The sequence below is a fragment of the Macrobrachium rosenbergii genome, chromosome 58 (genome assembly GCF_040412425.1).
Source record: "Macrobrachium rosenbergii isolate ZJJX-2024 chromosome 58, ASM4041242v1, whole genome shotgun sequence".
NCBI lineage: Eukaryota > Metazoa > Arthropoda > Malacostraca > Decapoda > Palaemonidae > Macrobrachium > Macrobrachium rosenbergii.
Window position 1 is genome coordinate 14,212,288 of NC_089798.1, and position 27,667 is coordinate 14,239,954.

Sequence of the window (27,667 nt, forward strand, 5' to 3'; positions counted from 1 at the left end):
TTGGCTTTCTGACTGTGTAAATGAAGAATTCATCTGATGTGGCAACATGGAGAAAGTCAACTTTATCCCAATCTTTAAGAAATAAACCACAAAACTATGCACAGTCTTCTCTCTGTTGCTGAGTGATGCTGGGCTTGCTGATAACATGAAATGGCTTGATACCAGATTTTTTCAGCTCACGATATACAGAACTATAACTTCTCTTCTTTCCCCTTTTTGTTTCTAGTTCAAGCGCCAATTTACATAAAGCCTTTCTTGGTCTACCCACTGCCTCAGCTATGATGTCTTTTGACTCCTGGGAAAGGACTTAGGCCTTCCAAGATTCTCACTCTTTTCGCGATGACAGTCATATGGATTTTTATTCCAGTTTCTTTTAAAAAAGGATTAATCTCTTTTAGTGTATTTAGCTATCCAGGAACGTGAAATGAAGGATGCGCCAGCATCCCTGGCCTCTCTGAAGGTTATAGCCTGGATTCCGTCAATCCATCTGATTTCCTCCGTGTCGTTAGCCATGGCTGTATCTAACTCTGTCACTCAGTCTGAAAATACAAGAAATGTAAAATGAAAAATAGCTTAATAGAAACTCAAAATAATGTACTTGGAGGTGGGCTATAGCAGAAAAACTTCATAACTTTCCATTTGTTCTGTGGAGGGGGCTCTAATTTTGAAACACCCGGTATATATATATATATATATATATATATATATATATATATATATATATATATATATATATATATATATGTATATATATATACATACATTATATATGTATATAAATATATACATACACACACACACACACATATATATATATATATATATATATATATATATATATATATATATATATATATATATATATATATATATATATATATATATATATATATATATATATATATATATATATATATATATATATATATATTATATATAATGCATACACATATTCGTATTCTTAGTTGTTTTAATACATAGAGAACCATTTCAATGCAAATTCAATATTTGTAGGAAACCAATCAACAACTCATGTCCATTTTTATCCAGGCCATCACCTTAATATTAAAATATCGATTTTTTCTTCTATGTTTTTAAGAGCACTGCACATTGTTAGCCCACAGTATTTGGATCAAGAAATCGAATACATAAGAAAAATAGGGATGGATTTATGTTATCCTTTGCGTGTACTAGATATTTGTTATGATAAAGCCCACAAAAAGTTTTATAGTGAATGTGACACAGAAAAAAACCCTAAGAACATTCTTAGCTTGCCTTATTTTAGTGGTTTTGAAAACAAAATCATCATTAAAATCTTTTAATGTCAACCTCATTTTTCCCAGTAACACACTAAAATGTTAATGAAAAATAGCCCTAAGGAAAACAACAAAATAGTTTATAAAATTCCATGTTTGGACTGCTACTCTTTTTATATTGGCCAGTGTACCAAGGATTTAGATCTATGGATTAAACAGCATAAGTATTCTGTCAAAACTGGGCAAACACCAATGCTATACTTATTCATTTAAGTGAAAAATCTCACAGGATAAGTTGGACTGAAAGTTCAGTAATTGCCAGATTGAAAGATTTCTCTTCATGAAATCTTTGAGAATCTGCTATTATGCAGCTTATTTCTAGCTGTAATTTTAACCTTAGCCCTGGCATGTATTATTTGGACCCCTGTATTAGTAAAATGTTCAAGAACAATCTAAAAGATATAATCACTGACTTAATTACAAATTAGTTATATATTTTCTATATATATATATTCTATATATATATATATATATATATATATATATATATATATATATATATATATATATATATATATATATATATATATATATATATATATATATATATATAAATTTGGCTGGGGAGGCGACGACACGTTGAGTGCACAGCTTATCTTAATGCTATACCCTCGAGAAAGACGGGTTTGCGAATTTTTGCCCCTCTGCATGTCTCCGCGTCACCTCGGCTCCCTCTCAAAATTTCTACATAGGTTATTTTACTAAAGAACGTACTTGAATTATATAAAAAAAGAGCCTCTGTGACATTCCTGACACAGACAACACAGGCAATTCGCCGGACACAAATAATGACCAAAATTCCAAACATATTTACAGAAAAAAGTGAACCACGAACTCAGCCGCCTGCTTACCAACCCCCCTCGCTTATCCTGCTCTGTCCCAAGGCCAACAGAATTTTAACTTAGAAGCTTATCTATGCAAGTAACAAGATTTTTCATAAAAGTAATGAAGTCGGAAATTTTGTGTACACACACACACACACACACACACACACACACACACACACACACACACATATACATATATATATATATATATATATATATATATATATATGTATATATATATATATATATATATATATATATGTATATATATATATATATATATATATATATATATATATATATATATATATATATATATATATATATATATATATATATATGTATATATATATATATATATATATATGTATATATGTATATATATATATATATATATATATATATATATATATATATATATATATGTGTATATGTATATATGTATATATATATGTATATATATATATATATATATATATATATATATATATGTATATATATATATATATATATATATATATATATATATATATGTATATATATATATATATATATATATATATATATATATATATATATATATATATATATATATATATGTATATATGTATATATATATATATATATATATATATATATGTATATATATATATGTATATATGTATATATATATATATATATATATATATATATATATATATATGTATATATGTATATATGTATATATGTATATTGTATGTGTATTGTGTGTGTGTGTGTGTGTGTGTGTGTGTGTGTGTGTGTGTGAAGGGTTTGAGGCTGTGAAGAAACCATCTAAGATTAAACAATATTCCTTTATTAAATTACACCTGTTTACAATTTATATATGCATGGGAAAAAATAGGAAATTAATTAAAACTACGTTACGCGTAAAAGAGTATTTGCTGTATATTTCTGTGTTTAGTTAAGGGTTCGAACACTTGTTCAGAGCCAGGGTACTGGGTTTGGCGAACCAGGTGACATGTGATAACAACCTAGGTAACTTTAACAGCGATAAGTGCCAGTGTTGCCAGAATGAAAGATGTTCAACCAGAAGTTCCTTCTCGTAGAATTTCTAGAGCCCCTCTGAAACAAACCAAATTTGCAACCAGACAGTATTTGGTGAAATCGGTTGAAAATAAAGATGATAGGCACATTTTCAAAATCATTTATCTAATTTGATGAAATAGCTGCATCGCCTAATCGTAATTTGTGACTAGAGATTTGTGACTGGTTGCGGAATGGCAAACAAGTGTTGACATGGCTACATAAGAGATATATGCTTTCAATTACTTCAGAAAGTGACACGGAGATCTATGAAATTTGGAATGGCGTTAACTAAATGTATAAATTTTTAAAGACATAGAACGATTGAATGATGAATATCTTGCATGAATGAAAGCTAAGTTATACGCTTGTCACGACGAGAGGAATCGGTTCTAATACTTTATGCTTAAAAGCTATTTGATTAAGGCGAAGGACACAACATTTTTTCCAATTTTTACATCGCGGTAAATGAAACTTCAAGGTTTTAAAGTCATCTCGTCAGGCCAAAGGATCCATTTTTGCTTTGTTTTGTTATTTGATCAGCGTATTGATTAAAGATATAGAACTAAAGAATATGGAATTAAGCCGTAACGAGTTCAATTAAAATTACACCGTGGCTTCTCTTTATAATACATTTTTGGTGAAATCTGGTGGGGTAATTCTGGCGGTTTTGTAGAGATATCTGCGTTTGACGATCTGGCAACGTTGAGTATCTTGTGTTTTTATTTTAGATTTGGCCCTTGTCACTGCAGAATGAAGATGGGTCCTTCTGACCTTAGTAATGGCCCCATTGAAAAGGAAGAGGAAGAGATGGAAGCTAATGAAGATAACGTTGAAGAAGAAGAGGAATATGATGAGGAGGGTAGGATGTTTTTACAGTAATATTCTTCTTGATATCCTGTGAGCCCTACGTACTCTCGGATGCGCTTTTACTGGTTTTGGTGTATCTTCCAGCCTTGGCTGTTTTTAATTTGCTTTTGTTTATCTACTATGCAGCTGGGTGAATAGGCTGTGTACAATATTCTAACTTGCCACTGGTCATTGATTGTAAAGTTAAACATGGAATGTGGAAACCTGTACCCTTGCCTAATTTGGGCATGACGAGTTTGACTTAAATTTACATTAGAAAAGTTGTGTTGACCAGTGAGGCTGTCGACATGCACTCGGTTTAACCATACCCTAATGGTAGACTACATGGGAAATCTGAGATTATGGTTAAGGTGAACGGAATGGGTATGTACCTTACCTTAACCTTTCCCAACCGTATGTAGCCTAGGGTGCCAGTTCTTACCTGACCTTGAGACTTTGCCAACATGGGCCCCAAGACTGTAACCTTACCTGACTCGTGGGCACTTGGTGAAATAATTATTTAGTGGGTAGAACTAAGCATTAGCTCCGCATCGAGTATTTCCTTTAAAATTGACTTTTCCTGTTGTACTTTGGTTGCTTGTCAAGAATTTACAGTCATTTTTTTCGAACGACTTTAATTAACCTGTAATTAACCTCAGAAATGCTTGTTTTTGTATGCTGGCCATCCTGGAATGCTATTGCTTAGGCACTGTGTTATAGGGGGACTTTTGGTAAAAAGTGGTTTCCTTCACCCAGAGGGTGCAGGCAGCAGAGCCCCACTATTAAGTAACACCACCTGCTAGGTTAAGTTAGGTTAGTATGGTTCCTTTCGTAATAGATTTTCTTAGCCAATCCCTTCTTGAACATATGGATCCCTAATGACTTTTGTATTCATGGAACCGTTCCGTACAGTCCGTGCAGAGCTATTACTTAGAAACTCCATTTAGTGTTGTTACAGAAATTGTTTGCTTATTTGTAACCTATTGATATGGGAGAAATAACCATGGACCCTTTGTTATACTGTGTTGTCAGTGGAGCTTTCTTTAGTGTTCACTCAGGAGTGGTTGCCTTTTGTTTGTGGTGTAACTTTTGACACATCTTACTTTTGAGAAACATCTAATGAAAGTTTGATCCCCGATCCCTTTATCTGCCAAGAGCAACCAGATTTGCTGAACAGCCGTACCAATGTGCAAAATATATAAGCAAATGTAACAACAGAGCTGACTTGCCTTCTAGTTACATCTAAGCAAAAGGAAAGGTCGCCATGAGAGCCCATGGTTCCACTGAATTACTTTATTCCACACAGCTCAAGCAGGGAAAGTAAATCATGACTGGTATGCAACCCAACAAAACAAGTGCAACAATAATCATACAACAAAATTTACAGTTAACTGGCTTTCAGAAAGAAGTAGGCATTTTACACAAAGGTAATGCTAGCTGAACTGGCTTTCAGAAAGAAGTAGGCATTTTACACAAAGGTAATGCTAGCTGAACTGACTTTCAGAAGGAAATAGGAATTTTACACAATGGTAATGCTAGCTGGAGTCTGTGGCTCATGAATATTCATGTATAATCTGACACGCAGTTGCAGAAGCAGAGGCTTGCATGTACAATCTGACAAGCAGTTGCAGAAGCAGAGGCTTGCATGTACAATCTGACATGCAGTTGCAGAAGCAGAGGCTTGCATGTACAATCTGACATGCAGTTGCAGAAGCAGAGGCTTGCTTGTAGCAAAGTTGAATTAATTATTTTCTAAGGCAACTTCTCACAGGTAGGTCAGTGGCAGAAGCACGAGGGGCCAAGATAACACGTCCCTGGAAATATATTTCCCAGGTAAGAGTTCGTGTTTGGAAGATTTTCTTACTCGCAACAATTTATCACCATGGAGGTGTCATTTACTCGTGTTACTGAGCAAAGGATTATTTCATCAGCAGACTTAATTCATCTGAGGAACACACATACTAGTATTTAGTGAGAGAAACAGTCACTGGTACTTAATTGTTCATTTCAGACTTATCGGGCAAATCCAGTTGCAAGTGCACATTTCCAAGAGTAGCTAGATGGTCCAATATGTCCTCAGTTAAACAATGCTGGGACTTCTTTTAGTCCGGGTTGCTTATGACTCATTTACCACTGCGGCAGTGTGCCGGACAGAGAGATGCGGCCCAAGAGTCAGGATGTAGTAAGGAACAGGTCTGGCCTGGGTGAGGACTTAGTAGGTACTGAATTCTCACGGCCAATTTTTTGGATGTTGTTTGTTCTATAAGTCCTCAAGCCATGGAAGTGGTGAGAATCAAGGGGCAGTTGCCTGGCTATCCTGGAAAGCAATTAAAAACCAGCAAAGAGGAAAGCACAGAGATTCAGGTATTGGGACAAGGGTATAGAGAGACATTACTAGTATGCCTGTCCCCCGATAACTCATTTAATCTGCCTACCTGAACTCGACCCTTTTGCCAAGATACAGTAAACCCCCCTTATTTGGGGGGGGGATGAATTCTAGACTGCCCCCCACAAATTGTGAATACTGAGAACCCCCCCTCTAAAAATGCCTATAACTGCCTATCTTGAAAGTTCAAACACCAGATGTATTCTTAAAGTATCATCTTACATGAAATATACCTTAAATTATTATCCTATTACTGTATTAATCTTTGAAATTATATTTTTAATATTTCAAAGTCATCTTAAACATTAATACCCTTAAAAATATATACATACACCTTTCCAGCAAAAACAAAGAGAGAGAGCAAGGGAAAAGAGAGAGATAGAGAGTGAGTTTATCTCTTTAGTCTCTTGAGGAATGTTAATCTATTTCTCTCTACAAAATTTGTATTGCAATACACTCCCTTAACACCTGAATTCGCCCTTAATCCCACTAGCCCGAACAACTCTCAGTTACCGATCCCATTATATTGGGAATTTTAACAGCCAGCGTTACCAACGCTGCAGGTAAAATATTGTCACTTGAGCTACCACAACAAACAGTTGGCAACGCAGACACAGGTGTGTGCCAGCACTTCCACTTTCGTCAATTGCTTTTTGTTTGCGCTGCTGGAAGGTTGTTTTCTTCTTCAGTGCAAGGTTTTAATCCTATTGCCCGATTTCTCTTGGTATTTAGGACTTCTGGTGAAGACCTTGATTGTATTTACCAGTTTTTCTCCTGGATTTTCTGGATATCTTTGATGTGGAACATCTTTTGGAATTGGACCCGCTGGTTCCCGGTCTCAATTAATTGGTCACCATGGACTCTTTCACCTTCTACTACCGTGCCTTCGGCTTCGACGTTGACCTCTACTGCCCCTACGACTGTGGATGCTGGCGCTCATCGTTTCTTCTTCCTGCAAGAGATGGATGAGTACCTTGAGACACGATAGACATTCTGTCAGGTATATAGGAAGGTTAAGTGTGATGTGCAGACTCATTGCAATGAATGTTCTTGATTGGAAGGCACAAGAGATGGAGGATTAAGATGTGTCATCGCAAGTCTTGGGGACCCTCACACTGTAAGAGAGGCAAATGTCGGTCAGATTCCTTGCCTAAAGTGTCTCAGACTTCTGCTATGAAAAGTTGATGGATTTAGTGAGTTCAGAAGTAGTCAAACAGATAGAGGATAGGATTGCAAGTAGTATGGAAAATTTAATAGTTAGTCTTCTTCAACATTTCTCTAGATAGGGATAGGAGTAGTGTTAGGATGTCTAATCCTTCTTCCTTTTCAGCTCCCCTGCCTGTTCCAGAACCAGCCCTAACGGGTACTGAGGGTAATGACAGAACCGCAAACCTCCGAGTGGGTAGGGTCTGCCGGACCCCTCAGCGTTTGAGCAGGCAGTGAAGGATCCCCCCAACCCCCTGTCAGTATTGATAAATTTAATGTTGATAATGTTAGTCAGGATCAAGATATAGGTGTGATAGAGGAGGATAGGTCAGGATTAGGTAGTGAGGAGAAGGTATTAAGGGTGCAGAGCCGTTCTCCTGGACGGGTTCTGGTTTCGGGTTTGAGTGGTTTTTGTGCTCTGGCAAGAGTTTCACCTTCATCGCTCTCTTTTCGGTCTGGCTTAGTCTCAAGTCAATCTTTCAGTTACGGTGGTGCAGAATCCTTCTGCTTTAGCAACTCACTTCAAGACTGTTTCTGAATCTCTTACTGTAGTTTCCCCCTTCTCTGTGTCTTCTTTCCTCCGTCTAGTAAGGTGGATTCTGGTGTGTCCTTTCCTTCTAAAAGTAGTTTATGGACCTGCAATTGGATGGATCCTCAATATAATGCGGCTTTGCTGGGTCTTTCATTTATGACGGGTACAGACCTATGGTGAGAGGTTATTTTTCGAATTGTTTCTCCCCATTAGAGAGTATGTGACTCCAGTAGTGTCCAGAATTCATGTCCCTGATATGTTTCAGGATTATTGAAGGAGGGCGGATTCCCTTTACCTTCTGTCCTTTTGTTCTAAGTTTTCTTCCTGGAACATATCTGTCACTTCATCTCCTGCTCCCACATTGTCTGTTGCTCCTTTTCAGTCTCCTCTTCGGCCTCTTCTTCTTCTGCTCCACTCTTCCTTTGTTCAGGAAAGAAGCACTGCATCTTCCACTTTCCTCCTTCGACTTTGTCTTTCCTCCTCTCGGTAACTTTTTTTTTGTGTCTGCAGTTCCTCTGCCTCTCGCCTTTCCTTCCTTGGTACAGTCGCTCTCCGGTAGGTGGAGCTTCGGACAGGTGAAAATGCAGTTTTCAGGCAGAACCAGCTTGGCCACAGGCATTTCAACTTCCAGCCCTTTGGGTATGCGCCCCCCTTGCTTCCGCTTCAAGAGGCTGTTCCGGTAGTATCAGGTATTTGGAAGGGTTTGCCTGTCGCTAATCCAGTCTGGGTTTAAGTGCTCCGCTCTCTTTGGCAGGGCTTATGGTGAGGAGTTTAAGCCTGCTGCTCCTCGTTCTCCTCAGTTGCATTTTCCGCAGGAAGTAACTCCGAGGGCAGTTCACCTCTTTCATTCTTCATCCTTCTTCTTCATCTTCTATCCTCCGCAAGCAGTCTCATTTGCGGATCCTAACTGGGGTTTAGCTATGTGGGTTTGCCTGCTCTCACTTGTCTTCCAATTGGTAATAATGGGGAATCGGCTGACACTGGTTTTTCTCTGGTTCAGCCTTCTCTCTTCCAGGGGACAGGTTCACTCTTCCAGAAGACTGCTCTGGGTACCTGATTAGGTGTGGGTGCTCAGCATTCTGGTTAGGGTGGTCCGCTTGCAGACTTCATCGTTGTCTGGTCTTCGTTCAGTGACTCCTCCTTTGACGGTCTTAGACCGTTCGGACATTTCGGAACAGGACTCTTATCCAGAGGTGCAGGAGATTCTGGCGGACTTAGAATTTCTTCTTGCCAGCAGTAATGGTTATGGACACATGATTGAGTATGTTACTTCTTCGTACCCTCAAGCAAGAGCTCCGGACCTCCCTCTTAGTTCCCAGTTTAGTTAATCCAGTTTTATTTATTTATTTATTTATTTTATTTATTTATTTATTTTTTTTTGGCTGGTTTGGTCCAGTCAGGTTAGACAGGCTCTGGAGGAGGTGGAACGGTCGGGCAGAGTTCCTTCTAGATCTGATTTCAGTGGAAAAGAATAGAAACGGGTAGTTTTCTGTTCGTTTAGAACACGCTCTAGAAATTGAAGCACGTTCCAGACAACAGTTCGAGGCTGTAACTATTTTGGCAGGTGTCAGGTTGCCATTCAGCGAATCGGTTGAGGCAATCCTGTCATCAAGTCTCTGGATCGCTGTCTCAGCCACTTTCAACAAAGCCACTTCTCTTAGGGGCTCAGGTGCTTGGAGGAAGTGTTGAAACAATCAGACTGAGGCTCTTGAATCTACTCCCTCCAGATGCTGTCAGGTTTACTGTAATGCCAGTTCTAAAAGAGTGACAGCCATTTCCCTTTGGTTCCGTGGCTGTTTGCAGCCCAATAAGTTCATCTCGAGGGGTCTGGCTCACTATGCGAATGCTGGATTAGTCTACGACGGTTTTGGAGCAGAAAAGTCCAAATTTCTATCTTGGTCATCTTCCTCCTCAGTATCTGGATGGTATCATAAGAGGGATTGCTTTTCAATTCCCATCCACCCTTAGCTTCAAGGAAGTTTTTGTTCAAGGATGATGATGTAACCAGTATGAAACATGGTTGCTTTTAACCTCAGTCTCTCCTCAAGTGTCGGCAATTATGCATCGTTGAGGATGTTCAGAGTGATGAGGTATCTAGACGATTGGCTGATCCTTGACTCCTCTCTAGAGGAGCCAGTAACAGTGAGGGAATTCTTATGGAATTTTTAGCCTATTCAGGTAGGAGGAGTCTCTCTCCCCTTTGAGGGTTTTCTTTACCCTGGAGGATCCAGTTCTGGACTTTCAGCAGGTAGAAGGGTTCCTGTCCAGCAGGACAAATCAAGCCTCGAGTATCAGCTTGGGAGGCAGAAGCCTCTTAGGGAGAATGTCTCTTTCTTTCTCTCTTTTAATTCCAGGGTCTTGTCTCTCTGGGATGCGCTCTCTTCAGGTATGTCTCAGGAATCGCTAGGACTTTCAGAACTGGGAAAGCAGTTATAATCGGGAGCACTCATTCTTGCCTGTTGGATCATCTGTGGTGGTCAGAAACAAGTGCATCTGACACCAGGAAGGGAAGGACTCCCCTCTTTCCGATGTTCATCTGTACACAGATGCTTCAGATCAAGGTTGGGGAACAACCTTGGAGGAAACCTTCAGGCCTCGGGAAGGGGTGTTCGGGAATGAGAGGAGTCAATAAATCTTCAGGAAATCAAGGCTGTAAAGGAAGCCCTCAGTTGCTTTCAGTCCTAGTGCGCAACATAGTGGCTATGTTTAGCGACAGCGTAATTGCCAGGTCATAATTGAAGAACTCGGGGGGGAGGGGAAACAGGCTCAACAGAACTCAATATTATAGCATAGAGAGTCCCGAGAGTGTGTGAAGAACGAAAAGTGTTTCTTCTTCCCCAATTTATATTGAGGAGTCTCAGTGTACTGGCCGATTCGCTAAGTTGCTCCCGTCAGGTATTTGGCGGGAGAGTGGACTTTGGCTCTGGAGGCAATATGTCAGGTTCTCTGGAAGTGGCCAATAACTGTGGACTCATTTGCGACGTGATTAAACCACCGTCTTCCGGTTTATTTCTCACCAATGGTGGTCCCCATGTCAATAGGCATCGATGTGACATTACAAATTGGAATCACTTGCAGGTGTATGCCTTTCCTCCATCCGGTCTCATTCATCAGGTAATAAGGAAATTGTGAGAGAGTCAAGTCGTCTATAACTCTAATAGCTCCCTGCTCGCCATAACACTCTTGGTTTCCGGAACTCCTAGAGCTCTTTACGGAAGTTCCTATGTGAGAAATGATACATATTTGTCTGTCTTCCGGAATTTGTGCCGAAGACAGAGTCGGAGGTTAAAACTGCCATGTTTGTTTAAAGTTCTTTATCTGCAAGTGTTTGTTACTTGTCCCTCCAGCAGTGATATCTTTATGTCCGGTGCGAGCGTTAAAGTCTATTTATCAAAGGTTGAGAAACTCCATCCACTTCCGCATACACTTCTTGTCTCTCCGCTGAATCCTTCCCGTCCACTGTCAAAGAATGCGATTAGTTACGGAGGGAGGTGATTTCCCAGGTTTCTCATGATTCTTCTTCGTCGTCTTCAGCTCTTTATTTCGCCGATCGCACAGTATTTGGAGTATGTCCACTTCATCTTTCTTTCTAAGGAATTATTCAATGCCTTCTATTCCAGAGGCAGCTACTTGGAAGTCTGTCTCAGTGTTTACTTCCTTTACTTAAGAATGAGAACCCTTCCAAACCCTGGCGTAGGACGTGTAGCGTTCCTAAGTCTGATTTATCAAGAGGTGCATTCATTTAGCTGAGGTGGTATATTTCCAGGACAAAGGTTCGGAGGATTGTTCTTTAGTCCACGTGTAGGATCCTCAAAGTCTATTATCCAGGGTGCATTCATTTAGCTGATGTGGTATTCACTTAGTGAGGAGATTTGTTAGGTTAACCAGATAGAGGAATTCCTTTTAGTCTTTAGAATTTTTAGGCAACAGTGATAGTATAATCAAATTATGAACTTTTTTAGTGTCTCTGTTTTAAGTATCTTATTCTTTGATAGTTTCCCTTATGAGAGTCCAAGGGGTGCCCTAGTAGCTACAGCTAGGCTATTTCGTAAGCGTGAGATACTTCTTCACTTGTTGATGTTTGGGATACCTGTTATCCAGAGGATGAGCGGGTTGTCTGAGCACTGTTTCATTCCCTCCATACATGAGAGGCTCTGAATAGCCACATGGGAGGTCCATCGTAGATTCCATACATGAGGGTTCTGAAGAGCCAATGGGAGGTCGACAGACCAAGAGTACTGACCTGACTGTCAGATCAAAGTTGTTTCAGTAACATGTCTCTTCACTGAAAGTATTGATTGATATGGTGAGTGTATAACTAAACGGCTTTTTATGCAGAGCAGTTTGGTGTTTACCATCACTGTTAGTTGTTTCAAACAATGTTGGCAATAGAATTGATCCTAATCCTCTCAATGTTGTTAATCAGCGATTTCAGGTGTTCAGGTAGTGTATTGCAAAAATGAAGTTTTAATAATAAAACTAATATTGTAATACCTACCTGAACACTTGAATGATTTAAATCCCCCCTCCTCCCCTCACATCAATTTTGACCTTGAATAATGCAACTGATGAAAGTGGGAGTGTCGTTAACCACCTGCATCCGACACCTGTGTCAGCGTTGCCAACCGTTTGTTAAATGGTAGCTCAAGTGACAAGATTTTACCTGCAACATTGGTAATGCTGGCTGTTAAAATTCCCAATAGTGGGATTTTAATTGAGAGTTGTTCAGGCTTTTCTGGGATTTTGATGTGCTAATTCTTTTGGAGGTGTTCAGGTAAGTTTACAATATTAGTTTTATTATGAAAACTTCATGTTTGTTTTTTGTCTTCCAAAGATGTATTAACTACACATTTTAAAAATATTATGAACACACTCACACGCACACACACATACAAACAGTGTGCATATGTGGTAATACCAATTGGTTAAAGAGACCCAAATCAGCAGTATCTTTTCTTGAGAGAGAGAGAAACTACCGCCAGGTAGGCGGGAATACCCGCCTGCCCGGATGTGGCCGTCATGCGTTGCTGGCGTGTTTTTGGTTCTCTCTGCCTGACTGTCGTTAAGCTCATATTATCCCGGTGGGATCTTTCTGTATTTTTGTTTATATGTACGTGTGTTTGATATTCATTAATACAAACCAATGATTTGTGATAACCTTGCATAAGCCATCGTTCCCTGCGCTGTGTCTTGGGTTTGACGGCCAAGGGCATAATTGGAGAAGCGTAACCGAGTGGTAATGCTTCTCTTCCAGCAGCCCTTTACGTAAATACTGAAGGTGCTCCTGTACATTCGGAGATATAGTTTGGGACGTAATATCTTCGCTCCCCTACATTGATCAGGATGTAAGAGTTCGCTTCTCCTCTTGAGCTTCTGCCCTCCGTGTGTAAGGGGCATCACTACTTCCTTCCTACTTATGCTGAGTGTTGCTCGCCGCCTGTGCTTGGAGAACTACGGGCCGGGTGGGAGGTTGTAGGTGTCATCGGTAAGTTCCGCTTCTATGGCACCCTTGGTGGCCTCCCCTCCGTCCTTTTTCTCTTCCCACAGGTTCTTCCTTCTCCCCTTCATTAGATCTCTCTCCTTCGCCCTCTTCGCTCGCTCATCGGGCGAGGACCAGGGGCGGGGAGCGATCGGGCAACCATTTCTAGAGTACCTCCTCCCGCTGCGTAGGGCAGTTCCCCTTGTAGCAAGAGGAGTCTCCCTCTACTAATCATCTTTGCTTTTTCTTTCAGGTTGACAGTGAGCATCGCAGACACAGCAGTAGTTGGGTGGATATATCGAAGGATATCTCTCATGAAACAGTCCCGACGTTCATTTAGTGTTGCTTCGGTATCAACCACATTACCTGGTTAGATGACATATTTCCACGTCGGGATCGTTCTGACTCTGTTCCCGCCGATGTGGATCGATCGCTGTCATTGCTGGTCTTCATGTATGTTGTTGCCCTGCCTCCGGCTTATCTGTGGTCCATCTGCTCCTGTTGTTCCCTGTGTTATGCTCTTGTCAACTCGACGACAGTCTCTGGGCTGCTCTTCCTGGTCTCCTGCTGCAGCCGCCCTGATCGTTCCTGTCGCTGTTGGTGACTTTCATGTGACACTTCTGTCCGTTGCAGTAGCTCCTGCCTTCCGAACCGCTAACGTAGGTCCTGCATCGGCTGTCCTGATAGTGCCCGCTACATCTCTTAGTGGTCGTGCCCGGGGCCGCTTCCGTTGTTCCTGCCAGCTGCCCTGGAGGTTACGATGTCTGCTATCCTGTAGAAGATGTCGGCGTGAAGGGGAAGGAAGTCGCCTTGTGGAAGTGACGTTCCTGGCCGTTGCAATAGCTCCTGCCCTCCTAACCTCTGCCGTAGCTCCTGCATCGGCTGTCCTGATCATGCCTGCTGCTTTTCCTGGCGTTCGTGCCCGGGGCCACTTCCGTTGTGTTCCTGCTAGCTGCCCCAGAGGTTACGATGTCTGCCATCCTGTAGATGTCAGTGTGAAGATGAAGGAAGTTGCCCTGTTGAAGTGATGTTCCTGGCTGTTGCAGTAGCTCCTGCCTTCCGAACTGCTGCCGTAGCTCCTGCATCGGCTGTCCTGATCATGCCTGCTGCTTCTCCTGGTGGTGGTGTCCTGGACTGCATCCATTGTGTTCCTGCTTGACTGCCCTGGAGGTTATGATGTTTCGTGTCCACCATCCTGTAGAAGATGTTGGAGTGGAGGTGAAGGAAGCCACCCTGTGGAAGTAGCCGCCGCCTTCTTCATCTTATCTTCGATTTCGTCTTCTGCTGCGTCTTCCCTTCCTCTCCCGAGGTCCAAGGGGGTCCCGAGAATCGGACAGACCTCCATCGGCCAAAGGAGAGGAAGGCTGCTGCTTCCCCTTGATGCCCTTGGACGTCTAGGGACTGCCTCCTTCCAAGGAGGCAGTGGGTCTCTCGTTGGCTCTTCCCGACCTTCGGGTTAGGAAACCGATTTGCATAGCCCTGGGTTTTGTGTTTTGGAAACCGTGGGTGTGCAGACCTTGGTTTGCGATCCCGTTCCCAGTCCTAGAGGTTCTGCCTCTAAGACGGTGGTTGCTTCGGACGCTCGTTCGCGAGCCGCCCCGAGTGCTCGAGATTCTATGGAATATCGAGTATCCCTATCTGGTCTGGAGAGATTTTCCTCTGCCCAGTTTGGGAGCAGTGTGAGAGAAAGGGCCGAGGCACCAAGGTGTCTCGGCTCTTCCTGCCAGCACCACAAGCGCTCCCCGAGTGCTTGCCAGTGCTCAGTCGGGTTCCCAGCCTGGTGTCTCGATCCTGTCGGTTTGAACATCAGAAGAAGCAAGGAAGAGATTCCCTTCGGGAGTCCTGCGGGACTTCTAAGGGACTGGCTCTCTTCCAGGAGACAAGTTTCTCTCGTTGGCTTTTCCCGCCCTCGGGCGGAAACCGATTCGCATTCTCCTGTGGGGTCTTGCATTTCGGGGCTGCGAGAGCACGGCCTCTTGAGGCCACGCCCTCGTTGTCAGTCTTGGAAGTCTGCGTCTAAGACTGGTTCTGTGCTTGGCTCTTTCGATCTCTTAGGAAACTGAAATTAGCTGCTCCAGATTTTTGGGAGTCTTGTGAATAGCTCGAATTCTATGAATCACGAGTGCTCTCCTGACGAGAGGCACAGGATGAGAGAAAGTGCTGAAACACCCAGGTGTCTGGTTGCCGGGGCACCTGGGTGTCTGGGTGCCGAGGCGCCCGGGTGTCTGGGTGCCGAGACGCCAGGTGTCTCGATACTGCCCACCAGCTGCTTCGGTTGCTCGGCTGGGCTTCATTCTTGTGTCTTGAACTTTAGGGTTCAAGCATGCAAGATAGCAGACACAGAATTCCCCTCTGAACCTTCTTCTCGAGGGGCCTCGGCCTCGAAGGAGTTTAGAGTTCTGGCCTGCCCAGTTCCGATTGTGTTTGCGCGCGATCAGCTTGGCTCAGCCCCTGGTCGCGCTTACAAGACTGGCTCGGCTCGACTCAGCTTGCCAGACTGGCTCGGCTTGGCTCAGTTCGCCCCGCCTGCCTCCCAGTCCACCGCATACCAACCAGCTGGATCGTGTTCGCGTGATTGCCTTGGTTCGGTGCGGCTCAGCGCGACCCTACTCAGTTTTTTCCGATTTGGGTTCTGGGCTATGTTTGAGTGAACTTTTTGCTCTTCCCAGGAAAGCGCTTTGCCGCAGCACAAGTGCTCTTCTTCCCCCGTGTGGCAGTAATCTCCTTCGGTTGATTATCGCTCACGGTCCGCCTCTCCTGCTTATCTTACTGGCAGGATAGGTAGGGATACTCTTTCTCCTCACCTGTTCTCTTCTCCTCTCCGTTGTTCCGAGAGGTGCAAGACAGACAGAGAGAGCTCTGACGAACTTCTTTGGAGTTTGGCTGCCTGGTGTGCTTTGGGTGTCGGTCCCCCAATTCTCTTGTAGTATAACCAGGTAGCCGAGGAGGGTTTCATGGAATCTGTCAAGGTCTCCCTCCAAGGGGAGAGGTACAGGAGTTTCATGCTTCAGAAACAGCAAGGGTTTTCCTCTTCAAGTTGCGATCACCCCTGTGTTTTCGGAGAGCGAGGATCCCCGGAACAGGACCGCAGCTCCCCCAATGAATAATCTTTCTCACTCGCAACCCTTGCAGTTCCCGAGGGGCCGAGAGTGTCGAGGACTGCCGCGGTCCTGCCTTCCAAGAGCGTTCTCGACCTGATGAATTCTTTTCTTCGCAGGAGTTAATTCAGGTTGAGACACCAAGCTCCCCCCCCCACCTCGACAGAATATGAATTCATCTTGCCTCCGAGGGTCTTGCCGACTGCAGTTTTTTGGGCAATTCTGGTGCCAAGAAGAAGGACTTTGTCCCAATTCGAATCTACGGTTTCGTAAGCCCCAAGTTGGCTCGACCCTTAGGAACACACCTTTACTTGGTTCTGCCTTTCTCTTTCAGAGATTTGCCAGATACCTCGGTAATCAAATTTCGTACCTGGGCACTGCCTTGTCCTTTGGACAATGGCCAAGACCTTTGGGTCTTGGTCATCTCAACTCGACCTTGAGTTCAAGCCAGCCCCCCTCAACTCCTTAGCGAAGAAGTCCCAGGCTTCAGAAGATTGCAGAACACATATTCCTCTTCTTCCCTTCTAGGAAAGTGCACATAACTGTGTCTCTTTCCACCCTCTTTCCCATATGGGAGGAGGGAAAAAAGGAAGAGAGAAAAGAAGTATTGACCAGAAGTAGTTCTCCTACTGCTGATGCCTGGACGAAATGATACTTATCGAGTCTCTGGAACTGGCAGCGACATTGCCGAGACCTGGGAATGGATTCCTTCAGAAGTATCCATTTCCCTTAGGTCTCGGCAATTCTTTCCATCGAACTTCCATCCCACCTCCTCTCCCATGCTCCCGATTCGGGAAATGCCATCCCGGCTAGAGCTAATTGTCTCGGTACCCTGTCATCTTGCAGAAGCTTCCCCATGGTGGAGAATGGAAGTCTGTTTCCATTCCTTCATCCTTCTTTCCTCTTTGAACTATGAGGAAGGAGTTAGGCTAATGCTTGATTGAAGGAACCTTTGAATATGCTTGCATATTCCCCTCACATCTTGTGTCTACTTATGGATTCATTGATTGAGGAATAGGCGCACACTGGTAAGACCTTGTCTTGAATTTGTGTGACCAAGACGATTAGTACCTTCTCATCACCATCCTGGGCTCAGGGCAGCCTTTTGGCCGTCCGAGAATTCAGGATGAGTTTTGCGGCACTCACTGGTTTCGTTGAACAACAAAACCACAGTAGTGGCATTTGTCGACAAACAAGAGGTAATCGTTTTTTCCTCCTGTTTCACCTCGACATTTGTAGGTACTCGAGTGTTGTTCTATTGCACACTCGACAGCTCAATTAACCAGATGCATTCCTGGTGGGAATGTATTGGTAGGCAAGCCTGGCCTCGGGTTTGAGTGATTGGGACGGAACATGCTGCTCACTCTTTCTTCACGAAGATTCATGCAGAGACTGCTCGACTGAGAAAGCCCTACCGTCCTTCTGTTGCCTCCCTGCACACAAGTCGGAAGATTTTTCTCGCTCCTTCATACCAGACCAGGGGCCGCTCCGTTGAGGCATGCTGTCTTTTTGGTGGAAACTCGATATCAACATTTTTTCCCTCCGTATTTGTCCGTTTCGCTAGGGGTTCACAAACATTGCTCACCCTGAGTTACAGACAAATACTTGAAGACTTCGCCTTCATCCGACCTGATTGCCGAGGCATCGAGAAGAATTCCACTCGACCCAACCTCCTGTAGCAGCTACTCAAGAAGCTGTTCTTGAGGCAGTACATCCCTGTGTGTTCAGGACTGGGAGACCTTCCAGCTTTTCTTGCAAGCATAGGCTTTCTCGCTAAGCAGCAACGGATATAGCTCGATATCCCTCGAAGTCCTCTGCAACACTGTCCCAGGGACTGGATCCATCTTCACTGATGGTGTCGTTGACGGAACTCCTTCTCGGGTCAGAGTCGCTCTTCAAGTTTGGACTTCCTCGTCTTTGCCGAGGGTTGCTTCTCTCCCTTTCATTTGTGAAGAAAGTAGGCCCTTGCGACCTAGTCTTCTATCAGAGGTAGCCTTCTCCTCAGTCGAGAGTTAGCTATGGACAAGAAGCTTCTTCAGTCGTGCTGTCTCAGGGAACTGTTCCCTGGGTGGCATGTGACTCTCGTTTAGGGTTCCTGTTCGTGCTCTGCACGCGCCTTACGAGAGTCGTCGGATAGAGATATGCCCTTTTAGGACCATCTCTCATCTTACTCCGGCCTTGGCGTAGAAGATGGAAGAACAGGGATGTGGATCATACCTCGACTCCTTCTCGGATGTCGTAGGTGGACTCCGAATCCATTGGCATCTACTGTCAGGTTCGAGTCCTTCTGGTTCTCCTCCCCCTTGGACTTTGTGTCGATGATCCAGGTCATTCGTTTCTTTGTCCTATTAGGGAGCTATGGTACTTTTGGAAAGGCTCGACATTCCTAACCTGGATGTCGTCAACGTTTTCGCTAGTACTCTCTCTCCCAAGGAAGAAGTGTCTAAGGACACATCTTCCTCCTGACTTCGTGAAGCGATCAAAGGAGGTACTTGGCAGCTGACAATGATGATACCGGTACCTTCCACCCGAGAGCTCACGAGGTCGATGGCTTGGTCCATCCCTCGGATTCCGGAAGTTTCTGTCTGTCTGGAAGTAAGACGTGGTCTCTTAGACCACACTCTTGTCTTCTTCCTTCAGTCTTGCCCACAGGCCCTTGGAACCTTTTTTCCTTGGCTCTGTGGTGGCTGCTCAACAAATTATGTTGTCTTACCCGGCTTCAAGAGGACGAGTAGCATCTCGCCTAAGGTGTTGATTCTGGAAGTGAGAAGGATTCCAAGAGTGACTGGCCTCTCTTCCTCCTCCTTCCCCGTCCTCCAACTTCTCCTTAGAGGTGAGAATAGGACTCGAACCAATAGCTGCTGGAACTGGCACTGATGCGGTAAGACTACACATCGAGCACCCGTTCTATTTTTCTTATAGAATCATAGAAGCAATTCCTCTCTTTCCTCTAGCAAGGGGAGGAAGGAGAGACTGGCAGTAAGGGAACCCTATCTCAGCTTTTCCTTACTGCCTCTGACTCTAGATCCTTCCAGCCTATTTCGTAGGAGTTACGTTTCCTCACTCATGCGAAAAGGTCCAGTATCTAACATTTGATCTTGCAGTTCCTACACTCTGATCAATGTGTCAGAGGCACGGTACTCCTCCTCGCTCTTTCAACCAGGAGGAGTAGCCCAGGTGTGCAGAACTCCAGTCAGTTCAGGAGACTCACTCAGATTCCTCCCTCCAACCAGTGAGTTTTCCTAATGTAAAAGACTGACGGTTTGTATATTGTGTCGGAACAAATCACAATTTTTGAAAGTAAATTGTATTTTTGCTAACTATACAAACCTGAGGTCCTTTACATTACATACTATGCCCACCTCATGCCACCCCTCAATCTGAACCTGGACCGAAAGGCAAACTGGAATGTTTACATCCGGGCAGGCGGGTATTCCTGTCTACCTGGCTGTAGTCACTGCCTAACCACTTTGCTCAAGAGTTTAATGACCGTTTCCAGCCTACGCCTGAAAGTAATTCCTAATGTAAAGGACCTCCGGTTTGTATAGTTAGGAAAAATACAATTTACTTTCAAAAATTGTGATTTTTCATAACTTGGGAATAAAAGCACGTTAAAAGAAGAAGAAGAAGAAGAAGACTATAGAAATGCATAAATGATGCAATTACAGTATATTATTATTATTACTGTATTATTATTATTATTATTATTATTATTATTATTATTATTTGAAAATTAGTACTTATTAGAGAGAGAGAGAGAGAGAGAGAGAGATTTCAGTATATCCTTCGTATATCCCTTAGATAAGACGAGGTACAAAATTATGACATTTTCATGAATTTATCTCATATCTGTAGTATAAAACAACTGCTAAGTTACAAAACCATCTGTGCATAGGCTAGCATTAGCAACAACAGGCATCTTATGAAAAATTGGTTATGTAAAGATGATGTTAATACAAATGCTGTATTAGTTACTGTATCCTTAGAAATTCAAAATACCGTATATACTCGCATATCATGTGACTTTTGAAGACCTAATTTTGAAGCTAATTTTAAGGGGGTTGCATCATACACGAAATATAAGATTAGCATATGCTATATTCACATAGTATTGTATTATAAAACACAAGCATAACAAATATACATCTTTACCATGGATCTTTTAACAAATTATGCTTTACTTCACTGTATCCAGTAATATTGTATGTATTTGCATATTACTAATTGTGTTATAAAATACAAACATAGCGATCATGCGCCATTTGTATTGTTTAGGTTTTCCTGAATTTTTGTTTCGGCATCAGTTCAATTTCCGTTTAAATATAACCATGAGGGAAGGTTTCGTCCCATTTGCCATACAGTAAAGCCCCTGTATTCGGGGGGGATGCGTACTGCACGCCATGCGAATAGATAAAATCCGTGAATAATTAAAACCCCTCTAAAAACACTTACAACTGCCCATTTTGATAGTTTAAACAAAAAAAACTCTATAAATGCTTATACCTGAGTATTTTAATAGTTTTATCACAAAAAATACATTTAGTCATGAAAATATGAAAATATAGTAATTGTGAATATTTCTCAGTGAAAAATACCGCGAATGGGCGAATTTTCAGCGAATAATGGGTATGTATGTTCCACAGAGAAATCCGCGAATAGGTGAGTCTGGGAATAGTGAGAGCGCGAATACAGGGGGTTTACTGTACACGTTAAAACAACAGTAAAATGTGTTCTTTCATGCCATGTAATTTTGATTAAAATGCTTTTCTCTCCAGTATTGTTTACGGTCCAGTTTGATGGCATATCTAAGTTTAGGAGTTTCATCCATGTTGCTGATTCACAATAATTTACAGCCATTAGTACTTGAACATTGTTTGTTTTCTCAGCTTCAGCTACAACTTGCAGCTCTTTTTTCCATAGCGAATAAGGGTAAATACAGCCTGGTGCCAACGCATAGTTACACCAGCATCCGCAAGCTACTGTGGGTAGCCTGGCGCCAACTCCAGACCAGTGCCGGCTACGAAGCGTTTGAAATTCTGCAATACCACAGGATAGTGACTGGCATGGTATGGCAGGAGGAAGCATACCTAACAGAGGCGCCGATAACCGAAAATCGCTGATTTTTGGTTATCGGTGATTTTCGCTTATCACGCCATTGGAACGGAACCCCCGCTGATAACCGTGGACCTGGAGCACCCACCTCTCTGTGGATGGGTTGTGGTGTTATTTCAGTGTAGCTGACAGCATTTCTGGTTGTTTTTTTTTACCTTGGTACTGTGCCCAAGGCAAGGGCACCTTTTAAAGTTTTGCTAGCTATCGGATAACTCCTTAGCTGCATAACTTCCACTGATGCTTTGGTAGCCATCAGAGTACTCCTTGGCTACAAAGCTCCCACTTCAGTAGAGGTGCTCCACGGCTTTACCGCCACGCCACTACAGGTTAAGTTGAGTGACAACCAGATGCAGATTTTTACTGCAGGCTCTCTTAACTGTTAAGGAATGACAAGCATTGTATTCAATGCTAGCAACTCTTCTTTTTTCAATTTCATTACATGATCTAATGTTTTGCAGTAGAACTCTATGTCCATGGATCCCACCCCCTGTCAGTGGTAAATTACTTATATAAAAATGACATTATGAAAACATTTTATATATACTTATCAAGTAATTACAGAATCGGTGCCCACCCTCCTCCCCTCTGATGGACGTATGGCATAAAATGAATGATGATTGTCTGCTAAGTCGTTCCTAATATTCCCGCGAGTGGGGCGGGTTGATCACCTACACAAACTATCGAAGTGCTACCCACGCAATTTTGAATCTAAGCTGCCGTTCATAGTGGAAACAATAGCTAAGTATTTATAAAACCTTATTTTATTATAAAAAATGTCATGTTCTGGAACCAATTACCAACATTATGCAAGGTATGCATTTAGGTACACTGTACTGTATATAGGTCTGTATTCTTTTCTGTCTTCATCAGAAGTTCAGGCTAATGTAGTGATCTTTGTCATTACTGTACAGTGTTTATCTCAGTGAGTACCAGTTTAATGTTAAATGTACTGTACATGTCAAAACATAGGAGAGATAAATTCATATTATATATTGTATTTCAGAATTCTTACGGCTCAATGCGGAACTTGATGCCCTGAGTTCTGCTTTAGATAACATTGAGAAGAGAAATGACTCTATCAGTGATCGATTGAGGAAAATACTTGAAGAGAACCGTTCGATTAGGGAGGAAGCTGAAAAAGATACAGCAGAGAATTCAGGAGCTTCATAATTTTTTTGCTGAGAGTTATATTTCATCTGTGGAGTACTTTTTTGTAAATATTGTAAATCTAAATAATTGAAAATAATGGGGACAATCATAATTATTTGACAGGTTATTTTCTTGCTTATGTATTTCATTGTACATAGTGAACTCAAAAGTAAAGGAATAAAAGAAAAACCAAATTCTTTAAGACTGATTTTCTGAAAAAACCTGCTGCTATTCTTATGTACATTCCTTTCAAGTATCATTCACCTTCACTTTTAATTTGTTCAATAGTTTGTGTACAGTTCTGATGTATGATCATGTTAATAAGATGCAGTTGATATTAGTATATACATAGTAAGAATGGTATAAATTATGTCACAATTTTTAGGTATAAATACAGGTGATTTTCAATTTTAAAAAATTTTCCCAGGCAATCTTTACTGTGAGCTGTTTGGATTTAAAAATTGATGTTAACATTGTAGTTTTTATTGATTAATTTTCATTAGCACTTGTGTTTTTAAAAAGTTATGGAACATTCGATGCCTAATGTATTTTCATTAAATAATAGAGATTGATTATAGAAAAGGTGTTCAAGTTAGATGTAAATATGATAGTAAGTCTTTAAAATTGATAGAAATGACATGGTGTTATATTGTATCTAATCATTGGGAGATATTTACAAAGATATATTTCGTACACTACTTACTTTTTATGTATAGCCTTTGGAATGTAACCTAATGTTGTGGCTTTACTGTGCAGATATGAATCTATGCAGTATATAAAGCTATATATGGTTAAATTACTGACATAAACCAGTGAAAAGCAATCCAAAAGATAACTTTTTTTGTTTGGTAATAACAGTGATACTGTATACAAATACACCAGCCATATGTAAGGGACATCTTGATCTCTTGTTAATTTTAGATGTTTTCCATTGAAGACTTTAGACTTACTGTAGAAATGAAATGATGAATAACTTTCTCCATGTCAGAAATCAAACTGGGTTTAGGAGAGACAGCAGTTCAGCCTTTTATCACCATGCTATTCTTTTTAGCATAGAAGCAGAGAGATAAACCACTAACCACCTTAATCCCCAGTTTGATTTTTGGCGTAAGGGAGGTTCTCTTCTTTTAATTACCAAGTTTGAATGTAGAATCATGAGATTAAAAAAGTCGATAGTGTATTGTACAAGACTTATGTATTTGCATAGATCTGGTGAGTGACCAGTAGATTTCAATTAATTACATGCTAATGCTTAATTGTTATTCTGATTAGTGAAGATACTTTTGACTTACAGGTTTGATATTGCCGTTAAAGTGTAAATTCATTTTTAATTGTATCAGTATCACAGCACTGTAGTGTCAGATCATGGAAACAAAAATTTTCTGGAGTATTTCTGCATTGCTGTATAATTGCAGCATTGTGCATCATACATGAGTTTTTCATTTTCATGTGCTTCATCATAAGAAAAATTATAGTGTTATATTTGACATGTATAATCTCTCCAAAATTTCTACCAAATTCATCTGTTAGGTAATACAGTATCTCACTATTTTGAGTCTGTATGCTATATGTTTTTACTCAAAAACCCAATATGGTGATTAAGCTGCCTGCTCTCTTACTGGCTGGCAGATGATCAAAGTTAATCAGTTTGATGTGAAATTTTTCAGTCCTAGTAGAATAATTAGCTTTTAGTCAGCAACATTCCTTTGAATAATTTTTATGACATCTTTTAGTTATTGATAATGGTTTCTGCTTTTATTATTTTGAGGTAGTCTTTGAAGGTTTTGTAATATTTTTGTAAAAAAATGTTCTTCATTGTCTGAATTAATTGTATGAATAAATTTATAAAAACAAGTTGTATGAGTTTGCTTTAATAAAAAAGATAAAGCGAAGAGCAGAACACTTCACCAATATTCAGGGGTTTTAACAGGAATGTTCCCAATAAATCCATACAGTTTAACCTCTTGAGATGCTAGGTAGTTGCTACAGATGCAGTATAGGGAATCATGATAGCTTGAAATCAGCATCTAGTTTTTCCTACACAAAATACAATTTCGGTCTTTACATAAGAAGTATGCTTCACCGCAGCTGGAAACAGCTGTTTAACTTTTAAACAAGGTGGTTAGGTAGTTAACTAACATCTGACTGGTGGGAGTCCTGCCTACCCAGACGGTAAGCATTCACTTGGCTTTTGGCCGCTTGGCGATGAAGTGCTGTTCTACTGCTCTCAGCTCTGCTTGCTGTTTCACTTTGGTTTTCATGTGTGTTCCTGGTGGGATCATTCTGTGTTTCTTTGTGCTTGATAATTTTTTTTTTTTTTTTTTTGTATTTGTGTGTGCATGATATTTAAACCAACAAGCAAATCCACGAATCATCTAAGTCTGAGCAGAAGGGCGGTGCCCAGCATGTCTGCCCCGCCACCCCCTCAATACCCTGTAACCATTACCGCTCCTCCCTTGATGTAGACCGTCATGTCCTCTGTGCTAGTTGCAGAGGGCATGACTGTGACCAGGATTCAATAAGTGACAAGTGTTGTCTCTGGTCTCCTGTCCATCGGGTGAAGTTTTTGCGTAGGAGGTAGTACAAGAAGAAGGCTTCCAAGGCTTCGTCGGGAGTAACATGTCCCTGACGAAACCGTTGCTTGCTGACCCTTCTGGCTGTTTCCTTCCCCCTCGAAGCTTCCACGCCTTGCTGTCACTCCTACGGGAGTGATCTCCCCTTCATCGTCTTTGCTTGCTTCATCAAGTGGAAGTCAGCGTTGGGGCAGATGATCATGATGACCTCTGCTTGGTAGTGTCTGTTTGCTTAGAAGAGGAGGAATCCCCTTTGGTGCAGATGAAGACTGCTGGCCCTAACCCGACTGTTCCTTCCTCAGGAGAGACTGAGCAACTCCGGGAGACTTGGCCCTCTCTGGGCCTCTTGGGTGTTCCCTCGGTGCAGGGCTTACTGAGTCACCTCCAACAAGACAGGAAAGAACATTCGATCCCTCTCACCTGTCCCCTCAACCTCTTGGGGTTATACCGGGAGGTGTGAGTCGGAGAGAAGGGTAGATGGTTGGGATGCCACATCCCAACGTAGCCCTACCATGAGGGCTTATGTTCTGGGTCCGGTTCTCAAGTGGTCAAGAAGGGATCCGGGGGGTTCTGCCGAGGTTCTCCCTCCTGCAGGGAGAGTATACAGGTAGTCGTCGACTTACGACGGCATTAGGTTCTGACAGAGCGGTCGGAAGTCGATCTCGTCGTAAGTCGACCAACCACATATGTACATGTATTCTGTACCTACTGTATATTATCCATCATATATTATATCCTGAGTATGACTAGCCTACATATACATTTTATATTATCCCAAAAATGTGCATGTATAGTACCTATTATTACGTTTAGCATATGAAATCTTATCATGCTTGAACTCCTTGATTAATACTTACTTTTATTACTGTATTTAACACTTGTATTGTAGGCATTCAAACCATCTGTCTGGTTTGTTTACATTTTCTTATCCGCCATTTGCATTGCCAATTGGCTACACGTATGACATATTATTTACTTTTATTTATTTATAGGTTTGAATTAAATACATACCGTATTTGACGGCGTATAAGACGCACTTTAACAAAAAAAATGGCCCAAAAAATCCCCCTGCATCCTATGTACATAATGTAGGCTCAAAATTTAAGAATTTTGGCCGAAATTATACATGAAACGTCACATAGATGTTGTAGCCTAGCGTAACATTCGGTGTTATCCTAATAACCTATTAAAAAACAAAGTTTATTGTAATTATTTGTCATTATCACACTTACCATCACCGCAATTACTACTGCTAGTATTGTAATCAATATCTACGTTGTTATTATCGATATTTTCATTAAAATGTTAATATCATTATAAATCGTCTACAGCGGATCGCGATTCCACATTTACAGACTTACAGTATGCGTGTGCTGCCACCTATTGGTGATTATCTCGAGAGCTTTACGGATAACAAGGCTTCGCTCGGTAGTTGGCAATTCCTGCTAACATTCTCTTTACGCATAACAACATGGCTTCGATCAATTGGTGGTTGACAATTCCTGCTACCATTCTCTTTAGGCATAATAACAAGGCTTCGTTGAGTTGATACTTCATAACTCTTGCTAGCATTCTCTTTTAAGAATAATAACATGGCTTTGTTCAGTTGCTCACGAGACTCGAGCCGTTACATAGGAAACGTTTTTATTTATTGGATTTTACCCCTTGATTGCATACTTTTATAATATATAATGGATATATATAACATATATTACCGTAGGGAACATCTTTATTAATGTTTTTGTTGATTCTGCCGGTAAGAAGCAATGTTTACAAATGAATGTGTTGCAATCTATTGGTAAACCTATGAGGTAGCTTTCAGCAGCAGACAAAATATTCGATCGTAGTAAATGGCTGCTTGTATAATACATATTTTGATAAATATAAATATGGTAAATAACTTCTTTATTAATGTTTTTGTTGATTCTGTTGGTAAGAAACAATATGCATATGATAACCTAATACTACAGTTTTTACTTACCAAAATCATATGAGCATAGGCTAGGAAACCTTATTTTTTTTTCCTCAATGTCCTGCTGAAATTGGGGTGCGTCCTATGCAGACATGCGTGTTAT

General features: G+C 41.5%; 1 protein-coding gene across 1 annotated transcript; it reads left to right on the top strand.

Moving 5' to 3' along the window:
* Positions 1-3,852: 3,852 nt before the first annotated feature.
* LOC136837317 (UPF0184 protein AAEL002161-like) lies at positions 3,853-24,873 on the top strand. Its single transcript, XM_067102082.1, has 2 exons — positions 3,853-4,070; positions 22,874-24,873. Exons 1-2 carry the CDS (start codon positions 3,962-3,964, stop codon positions 23,038-23,040), a joined length of 276 nt encoding a protein of 91 aa, XP_066958183.1. The 5' UTR covers positions 3,853-3,961; the 3' UTR covers positions 23,041-24,873.
* The last annotated feature ends 2,794 nt before the right edge of the window (positions 24,874-27,667 follow it).